The sequence below is a fragment of the Mus pahari genome, chromosome 8 (genome assembly GCF_900095145.1).
Source record: "Mus pahari chromosome 8, PAHARI_EIJ_v1.1, whole genome shotgun sequence".
Lineage (NCBI taxonomy): Eukaryota > Metazoa > Chordata > Mammalia > Rodentia > Muridae > Mus > Mus pahari.
Window position 1 is genome coordinate 25,260,983 of NC_034597.1, and position 14,561 is coordinate 25,275,543.

Genomic DNA, 14,561 nt, shown 5'->3' on the forward strand with positions numbered 1-14,561 from the left:
ACACACACATAGACACACTCAGACACACACATAGACACACTCAGACACACACATAGACACACTCAGACACACACATAGACACACTCAGACACACAGAGGCCCTGAGAAACACAGATGGATCAAAGAGGTAAAGCTAAATTTAAATCCTTTTCCTTCTCATCCCTCATACAAAACTGATTTCCAAACATTCTCTCCTAAGAGGTATCTTTAAGTCGTATCATGTTACAGAATAACTTCCTTAAATAGGGGAGTGGTCTATTAGATTCATATCTCATATACTATATGACCTTTATATCTATCCCAGAACTTGTAAAAAAAAAAACAAAACAAAAACAAAAACAAAAAAAACAAGCAAAAAAAAAAAAACCCTAAAAAACAAAAATTGTGGAAAACGATGCAGATGTGTGAAATCTGTCTGGATAAATAGCTTACAGGTGCCTCTAGGGGGCGCCATCCCTTACCAGTGGGATGAAAGGAGGCCACCGCTGGAGTTGGGCTTCTCACACTCTCATTCTGAGTAGCAGTTCTCTTCCAGAACCCATGGGGATAGAGGCCATGAGTGAGGTTATGAGGGTCAGGCCTGGCTTCTGCCCAGTGCAGCAGCTGGAAACCTGGGAGAGCCAGAGGCATCAGGTGATGGTTTCTTCACCCTCTACGCTAACACAGTTCTGCAAGTCCATGCCATGTGGAGCGCGCCACTCACATTGCCAGAATGCAGTAAATGGAAGCCAGTCATACCAACCCCCAATCCGACTCCAGGAAACCCTCCTCCTCCTCCGCGCGTCACCACAGGAAGGCACCTATCTGCCTGCCCGTTTAAACAGCCGCTAAGTTAGTTGACAATTACACTGATGCCTGGCCTTTCTTACAGTCCATATTCCAGCCCAGCTCTGAAGAGGCTTTCCCCGGGTGACCGGCCCAGGTTCATGACAAGACCTGCCACCACCCGTGTCTGTGCCCTGGCTCCTTCACCTGCATTTGTTTTTCTAATAATACAGTCATTTACACTTAGGATCCCTGACCTAAAGACCCAGGAATCTGTAACAAGTTCAGTACTAGGACCTGGTACTGAAATGGATATTAATTGTTTCCAAGATAAGGACAATACTAAAAAGAAAACGTCAATGGCAGTCCAAATTAAGCATCAAGAGTCCTTGTGTAGGAGCTGTTGGTAAAGGCCTTCATTTTCCCAAGAATTCGTTTTATTTATGTGAGTGGGAGTGGTTGTGCCACATGTGTGCAGGCGCCCCCTGAGGCCACAAGAGGGCAACAGATTCCCTGGAGCTGGAGCTGGAATTACAGGCTGTTGTAGCCACCTGACCTGTGTGCTGGTAACCCGGCCTGGGTGCTCTGGAAGACCAGCAAGCACTATTAACCACTGAGCTATTTCTACACCCCTAGAAGCCATAATTGAGTTGTGTGTAGGTGGCTGCCTGGCCTGTTCAGGCTGCTATAACACAATACCATAGACTGGGTGGTTATAAACAACAGGAATTTATTGCTCACCGTTCTGGATCATAAAGGGGTCATGTGTATGCAGATGTGAAGTCTTTCGTGAGGGCCATTTTCTAGTTCAGAGATGGCTCTTTTTAGCTGTGACCTCAGAGAGAAGGTAGGGAGCTGGCCCTCTGGAACCCATAAAGCGTTAATCCCAATCTCCCGAAGGCCCACCTTAGAATTTTCACATGAATTTTGAAAAACAAAAATATCCAGACTATTTTTTTTTTTTGATGAAAGAGATAAGTTGGGAAGTCATGGTTTAAAAAGGCTTCTATCCAGGAGGAGCAAGTGGCATGAAGGAGGAAGACAGGAGAAGGGGTGGGACTTCCAGAGGACGCCTGGGGACTCAGCATGCTTATTCTGAGGGACTGTATCACTAACAAGTCCTAAGTCATGGGCTCTTAAACATCTTTGAACTTGTAAATCTGGCTGCAAAGCAACTTGTGTCAACATCAATTCTAAGCATCTTGTGTATGTTATGACAGGACCATTCCCCTTTCCAAAGAGATGGCATAGAAATCAGGGCCAATGTGTGGGCCCAAGGTAAGTGTGCACATGCTTTTGACAGATGCCACCTCTAGTTCCTCAAAGCCAATTCAAGAGTTGGCAGGAGCAAAGCCAGAGTCAGGCAGATCACTCATTTGTTAACCTGTGTGTTTATTCTTTCTTTCAACAGATACCTGTTGAGTGTCTGCGGGTTTTTTTTGGTTCTAGATGATGGAAATATACCAAAACTCCCTTTCATTCTAGTGAGGAGAGCTACAGTGAACAGGATAAATCGCTATGCCATTTTGTATACAGGATGGAGAAAAGTGCTCAAGAGAAGAGTGATGTGTGTGTGTGTGTGTGTGTGTGTGTGTGTATGCACACGCATGCATGCGCGTGCATGAGCACGGTGTATGGCTTGTAAAGTAGCAAGGTTAAAATTAAGTTAAGTTGAAATTGAACTTAAGGAGCCTAGCCTCAAAGTTCCAGACCTTGAGTCACTCAGTACGCTCCGTGGCCACGCTAGCTAAGCAGACACGAAGCAGCTAGAAAGACGTGAGCTCAGATCTGGGGCTTCATGGGATTTTGTTCTTCCACCAACGCTCCTGACTAAGTGGGGTAGGGAAAGTCATTAACCTTTCTAAGTTGAAATTCGTCTGCAGTAGGCTGAGAATTCACGGTCTGTGTCCTACAGACGAGAGGACGTGAAGTGCCTCCTGGGGACCTCATTCCGAGCGCCCTCCACTTTCTCTTCCCTGCCCTACTCAGAAACGCAAGGATGAATGGCACCTGGAGAAAATCCAGAATAAATGATGTGTGTTCTGTTTCTCTCTTCTCACACATTCACAGTGTGAATACCCAGAGAATGGGGGGAGTTGCATTACTAGCCCCTACTCCCTTGTTAGGGTTTCAGCCAGGTCACTTTTCCACTTGGCCACTTTAGGCCTGGATTTACACAGGGCCAGGGAAACTTAGGCTTGTGACCCATTCTTCTCGGTATTTTGCACTCTGGGCTTGACTATATCCAGCATAATGACCCAGCAGCAAAAGGGCCTAGACTTGAGTGCAGCCTGAGCCATGTCCACCAAACCATCCCCAGCCTTGCGGCAGAGAAATACAGTGTTTGTTCACCCCTGAGATTCCATGAATGATGTAGCCGGCTAGTGCAAGCAGTGACTATGCAACCCGTATGCTTACTGCTCACACTCAACCAGGGAGCGAGCGGGCCACCAGCCAAACATCATCCTCAGTACTCTGATGACATACTGCTAACACACCACTTTCAAAACAAGAAAAGCAAGGGTCGGCAAGCTAAAGGAACATGTCCAAGGACAGAGGTCAGGACTCATAGTTGAAAGCGTAGATTGAGTGCAGGCTTGCTTATCAGCAAAGCCACAATGTCATACTCATGTGCTTCCTTACAGAGTACTGGGGACAGAGTCGGGAGCAGCCCCATTCCCTGAGCCATGGGTCCCACTATCCCATGAGTGAAGCTTATCATTTTAATGCATGACTTAACACATCATGCATTAAACACATCGCGAGGGCTGGGGCACCTGACAAATTATAACTGAGCGGTTCATGTCTGGGAAGCAAAAGGAACAACCTTGAAGAAGTCTATGGCAACCTTCTCAGCAAAGGCCAAGAGTCAGCTGTGCCTCACTACCGTGCACTGGATGCTATGGCCATCTGTTTCCTGTGTAGCCACCCGCTAACTATGTGAAGCCATATGCCTGGACAGATGGTGGCGCTCCCGGAAGTACTCGTGGCAAACGGGGCAAGTGAGAACTTCCTCTCTTCGTTTCTTAGAATGTGGATCAGGGCCCACGTGCTCCCTTTTATGATGAGACCGCATGTGGAAGACCAGGTCGGCTGTCAGGCGAAAGGCTAGGTTGCACTTCGCACACCAGTTCTGAGTAGACAAGCCCAGAGAGGAGAGTGTGGGCGGCAAGAGAGCCCGGGAGGCTGTGGAGGAAGGTGCTGAGGACGTGGGGGCTTGTACCTGGGTGTGCTCCAGCCATGGTGTGGGAGGCCCCTGGAAAGCATTGCAGAGGAGAATGTTCTGTGACAATGTGTGCAATTTCCAGAAATCCCCCATGAACTTGAAAGTTGACAGATGAGTCCAATATGGGATGTCCACAGTGGTGATGAGTCCCGAGAGCTCCCATGAGCCCTCTGCACTTCCGCCAGCCAGAAGCGTGGGGGAGCACTTAGGTTTCTCTGCTGGGCGCTTGGCTGGCTTGCTGAAAGCACTTTTCTGCTCACTCCGGGCGGCACCTGGCCATACTGAACACACTGCGCCATCCCCTGAGGCTCTGGGGAGACTCTCGGGCAGCTGCTGAGTGCCAAGTTGGCCTTCTGTGTTCTCCGGCTTCCTCGTCTGGGCCTGGATGTCCCCTGGCCTCTCCTGGAGACGTGACAGCTCTGTGAAGGTATTCTGTCTCTGCTCTATGTGTGTCTTGCAGGCCAGAGGCCTGTCCAGTTCAGGCTTGCTCAGTGCTGTTGGCAGGCTCAGTTCAGTATAAGCCTCATCTTGGCCACCCTTTCCTGCAGCAGTGTCAGAGTCCACAAGGCTCATTTTCTTGAACATCTCTGGCTTGGTCTGCTTGGGTTCCATGAGCTTCCATCTCTTCTCAACTGAAGGCCTCAGAGAAGCCCCTTTGCCCTCAGCCATGTGATCAGCAGGGCCTGACAGGCTAAGCAAGGTGGATGTTCCAGCAGCCATTAATGTACAGGGCTTTGGGGTTCCACAGAACTGGTCCCTAGCCCCAGGAGGAGCTATGAGATAGGAAAGTCTCCAGTGAAGCCTGGACTGGATGCACTTGACTTCTGGTCCCTGCAGGAAAGGAAAACAATGGACAGTGAGGCAGTCACTGGTTATTCCGTGTCCCGTACAGGGTGCCACCAGACAAGCCCACTTTCTCTGGTCTTACTTTGATGTTTGTGAACTAGGAGTGGCATCATCCAAAGAGAAAGAAAGAAAAAAATGAATGAGCTCAAATAGACCCCAGCAGCCAGAAAGACCCCTAGAGCAATGGCACCAGAAGAATATGCCATGGTCCCATTCAGGAAAAGGCAGGGAAGGCACAGAAACAGCTACCGTGATTAACAGGCCTGGCTCAGACTTTTGGGATAGGAAAGGGAGCATGCTCTGAGACAGAAAGCAGGGCATCCTAGACACCTACCAATGAGCTGGCCCTGCAGGGAGGGAGCTGTGCACCACCAGCTCCAGCAACAGCATCTCTGTCTGGCTCTGGCTCAGTGTCCAGAGACTAGGGAAGGCACAGCATCAGGAGGTGATGATGTAGAAGGTTCATTTGCTCATGATCTCGGCTCCTTATGGCATTCTTTCTCTTTCCTGTCTCCTAAACTAGCCTTTCTCCATATCACATCTCCCACTGGCTTCCACTTGTCCCTTTGATCTCTCTGGACCAATCTTCTTAGAGTCCTTGTCCCGGCTTTTCCCCCCGACTCCCTTCCAAGCTGTGTATGATCAGGTTGCCTTTCACTAAAAGGACTAAAGAAAGCTCTAGAATCCTAATGCATCCTACCGCAGGATCCTATGGATGACACTGTGGGAGCTAATCACCAAACTGGGACTTGGTAGTGATTTTATTCCCAATGGAGATTATCACTCACTGCCATTTCCTTTGAAACCTGCAGGTCTCCCCTAGAGTACAGACCTGAGGATCCCTCAGAAGACTGTCCATCAAGCAAAGGAATGGCCTCGGTCAGCACCTTCCCTCCTCTACCTTAGTCATCATATTGTCCAGCTGTGGCTCCGGGTACAGCCTTCTCTGGGCTGGATGAATGTCCCTCCTCCTAGCCTGCCCATCTCTCAGGCCCAGGAGAAAGGGACTATGCCAGTGTCTGCCCTCTGTAGCCCCCCGAGGGCACCCAGGTGAGGCATACAGCAAGCTCTCAGGAAGTGCTGTCAGGACCAAAAGTTTCCCAAGCCAGCCAAAAGTGTGTGTGTGTGGGGGGGGGAGATTATTGCCTTTTAGGGCAACAGAACAAATGTCTGACATTCTGCAGTCCAGCATTTTCCCTCCCAGCCAAGTTGTTTCCAACATGCTTCTGTACTGGGGTTCTGTACTGCTACTTAGTGCCCGTCTCTCTCCAGTTCATGTCTCCAGCCATCCCCACTGATGGTGGAACCCACCTTGCCCCATAACCTAGTAAGTCCCTTCTCTGTTGTGTTGGCCAAAGCAGATGTTCACTACTTGTACCCAAAGTGCGGTAACTGTTCTAGAAATGGCAGCCCCCACCCAGCTCTGATAGCTGTGCCTCCAGGGCTCTATCAGGGAGAATGTCAACACAACGCACACTCACATGTGCACACGTGTGAGCAAACACACATGCAGAGGCTTCCACCCAGTGACACCAGTAGCTCAGTGCCACGCCTGCATGTGTCAGCATTGGGCAGCCACGACTGTGTGAGCCGTGTCAACAGTGCCACCTGCCAGCTTGACTTCTCTGGCAATCCTAACATGTTTCCCCCCGACTGAGGACAGTTCTCCCTGCTGGTTGGCATGCTGATTTTAATTCTTGTTGTCAGGTATGTTAGGCCGCTTCAGGTACAGAGGGACGGGAGCTTCTGAAGGCACAAGTGGCCAGAGGGCTGGAGGAACACTTGGCAGGGTGGAGGTGGGTATCAGTCCCTTATACCACCACACTGAGGCACAGTCTGTTCTCTACCAGGGCTTGTTTCTGTCTAGAGCTCGAGTCTCCCTGGCCTCCATTCAGCAGAACCACTCACTCTTGACTCATTCCACAACTACCCACACGTTCCTCCTCTACCCATGTCAAGTGTATAGGTCTGTACACTAGGAGAGACCTGAGCATCTACATGTGAACTGGCTTCTGACCACGCCCTGGAGGTGTCATGTGTCTAGAAGAGACAACATTCTGTGAGGAAGGCACATAGAAAACAAAGCTCTCTGAGTTAGGGGGGTGCAGGTCTTGAACACTGCCCAGTCTCCATTGGCCCAGCCATCTGGTTCTAAAACTAAGAATCAGAACCAAGCCCTCTCCTCGTAGAATACTGGCTGAACCACAATGCTGAATGGACCGGCTTTCATCACTGGAAAAGCTACCCTGAGCCGAGTGACCCAGAAGTGGCTAGGCTCCTTACTCACTGTCACTCTGGGGCTTGTTGGGCAACCACCTCATCTCACTGCCTTCTGCCTCCCTGTACAGGGAGCACACAGTACATACACCCCCACCAGCCCCTTTATTTCAGAACTTCCCAGAGAGATTAAACCAGCAACAGCTTTTTGAGGTAGTTAAAACACAGAAGTTGCCCAAAGTGCAGGAAAAGGAAGGCCCAAACCATCCTTTGACAAAAGCTTTTGCACAGTCGCTGTGGAAAAAATAAATAAAATGCAAGCACAGTCCCCTCCTGTGTGACTGCGGGTCCCCCAAGTCCCTCATCATGCTGAGTGCCGCCAGGACAAACTGGATTACCTCTAGTAACTAAGTAGAGGAAGACATAAAGAGGAGCTTGTGTACAAACGTGTAAGAATTCTAGTATGTGTGTTCACGTGAGAGTGTGTGAGTATTAGCATGTGCATTTGCTGTGTATGATTTGTGCGTGGTGTGGTTGTGTGCACATGGCTATTCATCAGCATTGCTTGGGATTCATCATGCAGGATTCCCTGAAAAGCCCCCCTCAGGCCGTGCTCCCACTTACATCCTCCACGAAAACTGCCCGATAGAAGCCCTAGTGTGAGTCTGATAAACCCTGGTCCTGCAGAAGCCTCGCTGCCTCGCTGTCGCTCTCCTGAATGGACTCCCACACCCTTCCTTGGATGCTAGCATCTTGCCCAAAGTCACAGTTAGATTTTTTTTTAAATTTCTGCTCACCTATACCTTTAACTTACTTTATTCTTTCTTTTTGTTTGAGACAGGGTCTCCTATAATCCAGGCTGGTTTAAACTTGCTGCATAGGCTGGGATGGTCTTGAACTCCCACTATTCCATGAGCTCACCCAGACATGTGTATACATTCACATGGGCACATTTATACACACACACACACACACACACACACCTCCATGTCCCAGTTGCTGGCATGGACACCATGGCTAGTGACTTGCTTCCATCCCACAGGAAAGCTAACTAACTGCCACCCAGGCACAGCAGTACCAGTGCATAGAGCACTTAGGAGCATATTTGTGAAAGACGTCTGGATAGAAGGGGGGGGGATCACCATTATGAAAGTGATTTTTACACAGTTAGACGTCTAAGTGTCATTCATCACCAGCAGCACCTATATCGCCTTGATCCCTACGCCTCTCAGATGGCCACCACACCTGTGGGAGTTCATCTCCAAGTCGTTCCCCATCCCAGACACAGACATCTGACGTCACACCGCGCTCGGTGCCTCTAGCTTCTCACCCGTACCTCCACCACCCTGTGCACCTGTGGGTCACCCTCTGTCCAGCTGTTATCTGGGCGGATTGGAGCTGCCCCTCCCCCTTTCTCCTCCCACAGACGCCAGCTGCCCTAGGCAGTGATGAATCTATGCAGTCCTTGTTCCTTGCTCCGAACCTACTGTGAAAAGACTCTTTGTCATCCCTGGCTGTCCTCAATGGCTTCGGTTCATCCTGGGCTCTCCGTCCTGACCTTCTACGGGTCCTCGTCGCCCCATCATTGTGTGTGTTCCACTAAAGGGCTTTTCTTGTCATACTTGTTTCTTTTCCCTGTGGTGTCCACAAGACAGCCTCTGAATTGTACAAACATGGTTCAGAACCACTCCATGTTCTTCTATCTGGGAAAATAAAAAGATGAAACTCCAACACCCTCCCACTGTTCTTCCAGATCTCAGATGATATGATGATTCTATTCTGTGCTCCTGAGTACTTCCTGACACCAGGATCTCCAAATCAGCAGGGTAGAAATCTTACCATGGCCAATCTTTTCTGCCACTGGAGCTACCAACCAGAGTGCTGCTAGCAACCACCACAGCCAGGGCTATATTCAAAGAGATTAATTTTTCTCCAGTCTGATTACACATTCTTGGGTACAAACCACCTGCTTGTCATTCCAGTGTCTGAGGCTCTGGCTACATCCCCCGTGTAATCTTGCTGCCTGTGCCTTTGCCAGTTGTCCCGGCTTCTGTGGAGTCTCACATTCACATCATCAAAGTGAAGTGCACAGGCTAGAGGGACAAAAGGCCTGGATTCTAACATTCTCTGCCATTACCCACACTGGGACCTCCCTTTTCCCATCTGCAAAAGGGAACATTTGGGTACCTCACCTCACTGGGTTGTCATAAATATGAGTTAGATAGATATCTCTAAAGTGCCAAGGAACCCTACTTGGCACCCCGTTGGTAGACAAATTGCTGTTCTCATCACAAGGGGACAGAGTCACCACACAGTCCCCCTTTCCATTTCTTGAGATCTCGCAGGAAGTAGCACACAGCCTGCTAAATGAATGAGCAAATAGCCAGGGCGTTTCTTTCCCTTTTGTTCCATTTACAGACAGTAGGATTCTCGGTAAACAAACGGATGCGTCGGGATTCTGAAAGCCAGACACCATACCAGCTTTCACGGATCTGAGCTGCAGTTCATAAACTAGTTCTGCTCAGAGACACCATGGACCCTGCTAGATTGTCTTCTGTTTGTCCTTCTCTTCTCAAGTTAAAACAAAACAAAGCATAAACAAACAAACAAAAACTGTGCACCCAGCCTTTCATTGTCTCTAGTCTCTGGAGTCTTCCCAGATTCTTTTGGAAGATGCCAGAATATAATCACACACTAGCATCTTTTGTATAAGGATGGTGAGCACCTGTGTTTTCCTGTGGGGAATGCACATGTTTCGAGGTATCTCCTAGCTCTGGGACATTGGAAACAATGAAAAATCTCTGAGCTTTCCAGGTTTTCATGGAGAAGCAGAGATGAGGGCTCCCAGGTCACTCCTAGAGGTTTCCACATCCAGCTAAGGCGTTCTAGAACTCAGTGCTAACCCAGTTTGGCCATGTGGAGCCACATAGAGGTAGATGACACCATCACCCCTCCATCCCCAGGAATCTGCAGAAACAGAGCCAGTGTCACAGAGGACAAAAAGGTGATTCCTAGAGGCTCTCCTGGGTGCATTCAGAGTTAGCCATGGCCAGGGGTGCCTGGGGCACTAGAACCGGGAGAAGTGCTCTGATCAACATTACCAACTGGCCAACAAGTAGTGCTGTCTGGGGTGATGCTTCAGCTGGAACGTGTGAGGTTGACTAAGCCCCAAGGGTTCAGATTCCAAGATACAGCTTGAGTTGCAGTCTAAGCCTAGCCACTCACTACATGCATGACCCAGGACAAGCGTTCAGGATGTTAATTCCCTCATAAATGAAACTGGAAGAGTGACCTTCACTTAAGGATGCTTCTAATTGGACTAAACAGGGGTCTGTGTAAGATCTCAATAAAGGAAACTCTTGTTCCTGGTACTGTTAGAAAGAAAAAGAAGATGCCCTACCCTAGCCAGGGTTGCAGTCACAGGATAAAATACACAGCTTATCTACCAGGCTGTTCAACAAGACCCATTTATATTCAAACAGTGACACTGTCTAAGAAGAGAAGAGCAGTGACGTTTTTATGCAGACACACACTACATAATGAAGGAAAATGAAATTTAAAACATTGAAATTCAAGATTTTTCTTTGTATCCTTTTTAATGGCTTATCTGTTTTAAATATAATTTGCTAAGACCTGGATTTCTGAAAAAGAAATCTGCCAAGCAAAGCTAACATGTCATTCCAAATCAGTTGAAAAGTGTCCCCTTTGCCATCCCCATTCCCAGTTCTGATTCCCCGGAGTCAGTGGTTGGATGACTTACAAGACAATTGAACTCTCCAATGCAGAACACGGTCTCCCAAGTCAAAGCTTCCAGCACATGCTTACTAATTATCTATAATCCTTCAGTATAGCATCAAAAATTCCTTTACTGATCACACCACAACCGTCACCCACCAGATTCCATTTCTGCTCAGTTTTGTGTGGCTTGATTAATGCCAAGCTTCCTTTTGTGCATTAATAAAAAGTTAAACTGGCTGAATTCTCATAAAACGACACAATAAACTACAAGGTCAATTTAAATTGTTTCTAAAATGCCAAGGCTGCAAACTTTAGTTGGTAATTAACATCCTTGAAAACAAGCAATTTGGTGAATTCTTTGTATGTTGTTTTGAATATAAAGACATATCATAAATATCATTAAACATGGAATTATATCTTTTCCAAAACTAAATATTTAACAAAGCATCAAAAATTGTGTCGGTCTACATGTTGACTTGGCTCCCTGACAATTTAAGCAGACTGGCTTTCCTAGATTTCTTCTCCTTTTAAAAAATGTATCTAAGGTAATCTTTGAGAGTGACGTGAAATATTTTCACAATTATACTTCTACATAACAGACAAAAACATACACAGTCCTGAGCTCCCATTGTCTTCCTACAACCCAGCTCTGAACACAACCCCCTCTATGTCCCAGAACCTGACAGGCACAGCTTGCCTGGAAGGCATGCATGGTTGGAGCTGTCCCCTAAATGCTGCTGCAAGGACCTGCTCTTCTGGTGTGCTGTCTGTGCCTATTAGGGAAGAAAATGATGTCAAAAAAGGAACACACTATCCTATCAAAACCAGGCGTTTTCTTTCTGCTAACCCCGAAACTCAGAGATACACAATTTAATCGTTTATGGATTTTTCCATAACAGGCATTGAGTTACATTTCCAGATGTTTGTGAATATCTACTGGAGAACGCATCTGAGATCGGGTTGTGGTTCTTACCATAGGATTCAGCACAAACCCTGTTGAGAATAATAGGGAATAATAGCATGCATGGAGATATGAAATCAAGAAGTACAGCACACACACACACACACACACACACACACACACAATCAGCCTAGGAGGGAAAAAAAAAAACAGAATTGTGTGGGGTGTGAGAGGGGGCAACAGGAAGGAAAAAGGAAGAAGATTTTTCTTTAAGGAAAGAAAACAGGACTACAAGAAGGAATCGCCCATGAAAATTAAACCTACAAGGAAATAAAAGGTGAGAGGAGAGAGACAGAGGACGACACAAGATGAAAAAGGCAGAAGATGAGTCCCAGATAGTGAACTGGGGAAAAGGTACAGGAGCTGGAGACAAGGAAAGGGAAATCCCGCCCGGAAAAGCTAAGGCGGGACTTGGGAATTCTTTCCCGGGAAGAGGCCAAGGGAAGGAGAGGCATTCCGTGGTCCTCTCCCGGTGAGTCCGCCTGGTAGGACCGTGGGGCGCATCTCACCTGGACTCTCCCGCAGCATCAGCGATGCAGGTTGAGGGTACCAGCTGCGGGTCCTCCAGCGTGTGTTGTTGAACTTGACGGCGGAGCCCGCGGGACTCCAGGCCCCGCCTCGGGGGCGGGACCTTCAGGTCCGTAGAGGGTCCCCACCCCTGGCTCCTCTGGGCGGAGGCACCGGGGACCATAGACCTTAGCAGAGATCAGAGCTCAGCTCCTCAGACCCCTCCCTCCTCGACCCTGGCTTCGGAGCTTGACAGCCAGCCAGGAGCTCCAGTCTCAGTACTGCTGTCACCTCTGAGGTGTTGCACAGTGCACTCCAACCTCTAGGGTCTTGAACCCTCCGGACCAAAGTGAGAGAAGAGACGAAGGCTTGGTGGCACACGAGAAGTTCCTGCTTGAAATGACCAAGAACCCCTGTCTGCTCTCAACTCATTTTCCTCTAACCGCTAGAATAGCCGCCTGAGCAGAGCAGCGGTTTCACAGTGCCCTCTCGACCTTCACAGAAGTACCCGTTGTCTCCCTGCCTTTCCAAGTCGTGAATGGCAGAGAGGCCCTGGGCTACCAACAATCTCCAAGTGTCTTCTAGGTAACTTTTCTGGAAGAAGGGGTGGAATGAGGCGGGAAGGGTCCCTGTGAATGAGGTGGCTGAAAATGGATGTCCATAAGGCCATGTCCTGCAGGACCAGGAGTTTTTCCACTGTTGTGAGTTGCGCGGGGGGAGGGGGGTACGGGGGGGGGGGAGCCTTGGTGCGGTTGCAGCACTCCTGTATGGGCCCTGATGTTTAAACCTGGGTTACTAAACATCTTGACATGGTTGGCAAAGGAAAACCCACCCAAGTCCCCAGTTCCTTCTCCCAGTCATTCATTTACACAATTGTTCCTAGGTCAAGAGGGATTCTGAAGATGCACGGAGATAAACAGAGGACTCTTCAGAGCCTTTACCCAGGTTGGGGATCCCTTACCAAAGTGAATGGGCAGTGGGTAATGCTGGACCTGGATATCCCTTGGAATCATGTGTCTTAGTCAATGTTCTATTGTTGTGAAGTGACACCAAGACCCAGGCAACTCATAAAAAAAAAAAAAACAAAAACAAAAACAGTTAATTGAGGGCTTGCTTACGATTTCAGAAGTTTAGGCCATTATTATTGTGGCAGCAAGCAGGCAGGTGCTGAAGCAGTAGCTGAGGGCTACATCCTGAGCCATGGGTAGAAAGAGAGATTCTGGGCTTGGGGTGGGCTTTTGAAACCTCAGGGCCCATCCTCAGTCACACATTTCCTCCAACAAGGCCACACCTCCTGAATCCTTCTAATCTTTTCAAATAACGCTACTCCCTGATGTATGAGCCTATGGGAGGCATTCTTATTCAAACCACACACTGATGTTCCTGTGGCAAATGCTTTTGCTTGTAGAAAGGAGCATAGAAATCAGGTACCTGACTGGAGCTCCAGGCATACACGCAAGCAGTCAGCAAGGTCAGAAAGACACATTTGTTTTTTGACAGCTAGTATTTTATTCAGATAGCAGTCTCATTATACTTGGTCCAAGAACATTCAAATAAGAACTCAAATCAGAAGTTAAAGACTGATCTTCAAACATCATAGCCAACAATGCCATGTTTTGCCTATGATCTTGCCAAGATTAAACCATATCCATACCTCAGTGGCCACCAAACCACTCAGCACAGCTTGCTTAACTGCAAGGTATTCGAAGCTACCAGTTTTAGCACTTTGAATGATTTTTTTCATACTCTGAATAGCTGTAGGAATTTCACCAGGAGTTGGGGGAGACAGCTAAACTTGGTGTGGTGTCAACATGTGGCCAATCCAGGCTTTGAGTAAGTCACGGCAGCTGCCACCAGCAACGGGGCCTTCTCCAAGAAGTTATGGATAAACTTGGCCATAGTCTAAATGTGAGAAACACATTTTTTTTTTAAAGCCCCTAAGCTCAAAACATAGATTACCCAGGAAACACTGAGTCAAAAGCCTCCCGGTGCTCATGGACATCAGGCTGTAGGGCCTCTGGGATGAAAAACCAGTGTACATATTCACAGTTAGGTGTCCACCTGCACTGAGGAGTTCGCTAACGGAGGAGTTGGCACGAAGTGAAGAGATCTGCGGAGGCTCAAATCCAGGGCACACTACCAATGCTGGTGAAAGAGCTCAGAAGTGCACAGGCAAACATGCTAATCTAGGAGAATGATGTATTCTAGAACCAATTTGGAAAGTTCTTTGGAAAGGAAGAAGGGAAGGAAGAAGGACTGGGAAAGAAGGGACAGAGTGTACTGGCCAGTGCAGATAGGGAA

At 48.2% G+C, this 14,561-nt stretch overlaps 1 protein-coding gene and 1 pseudogene across 1 annotated transcript; both read right to left on the bottom strand.

The window, feature by feature from the left end:
• Positions 1–3,505: 3,505 nt before the first annotated feature.
• Positions 3,506–12,312, bottom strand: Znf488 (zinc finger protein 488). The gene is made up of 2 exons (XM_021202861.2): positions 12,263–12,312; positions 3,506–4,822 (listed from the first exon to the last, which is right to left on the bottom strand). Exon 2 carries the CDS (start codon positions 4,709–4,711, stop codon positions 3,698–3,700), a length of 1,014 nt encoding a protein of 337 aa, XP_021058520.1. The 5' UTR covers positions 4,712–4,822; positions 12,263–12,312; the 3' UTR covers positions 3,506–3,697.
• Positions 12,313–13,847: 1,535 nt separating this feature from the next.
• On the bottom strand, positions 13,848–14,159 carry LOC110325023 (annotated as a pseudogene).
• Positions 14,160–14,561: the final 402 nt, after the last annotated feature.

Bases quoted from the DNA above. Each gene is read 5' to 3' on its own strand.
- Znf488 (XM_021202861.2), bottom strand. From the start codon at position 4,711: ATGGCTGCTGGAACATCCACCTTGCTTAGCCTGTCAGGCCCTGCTGAT.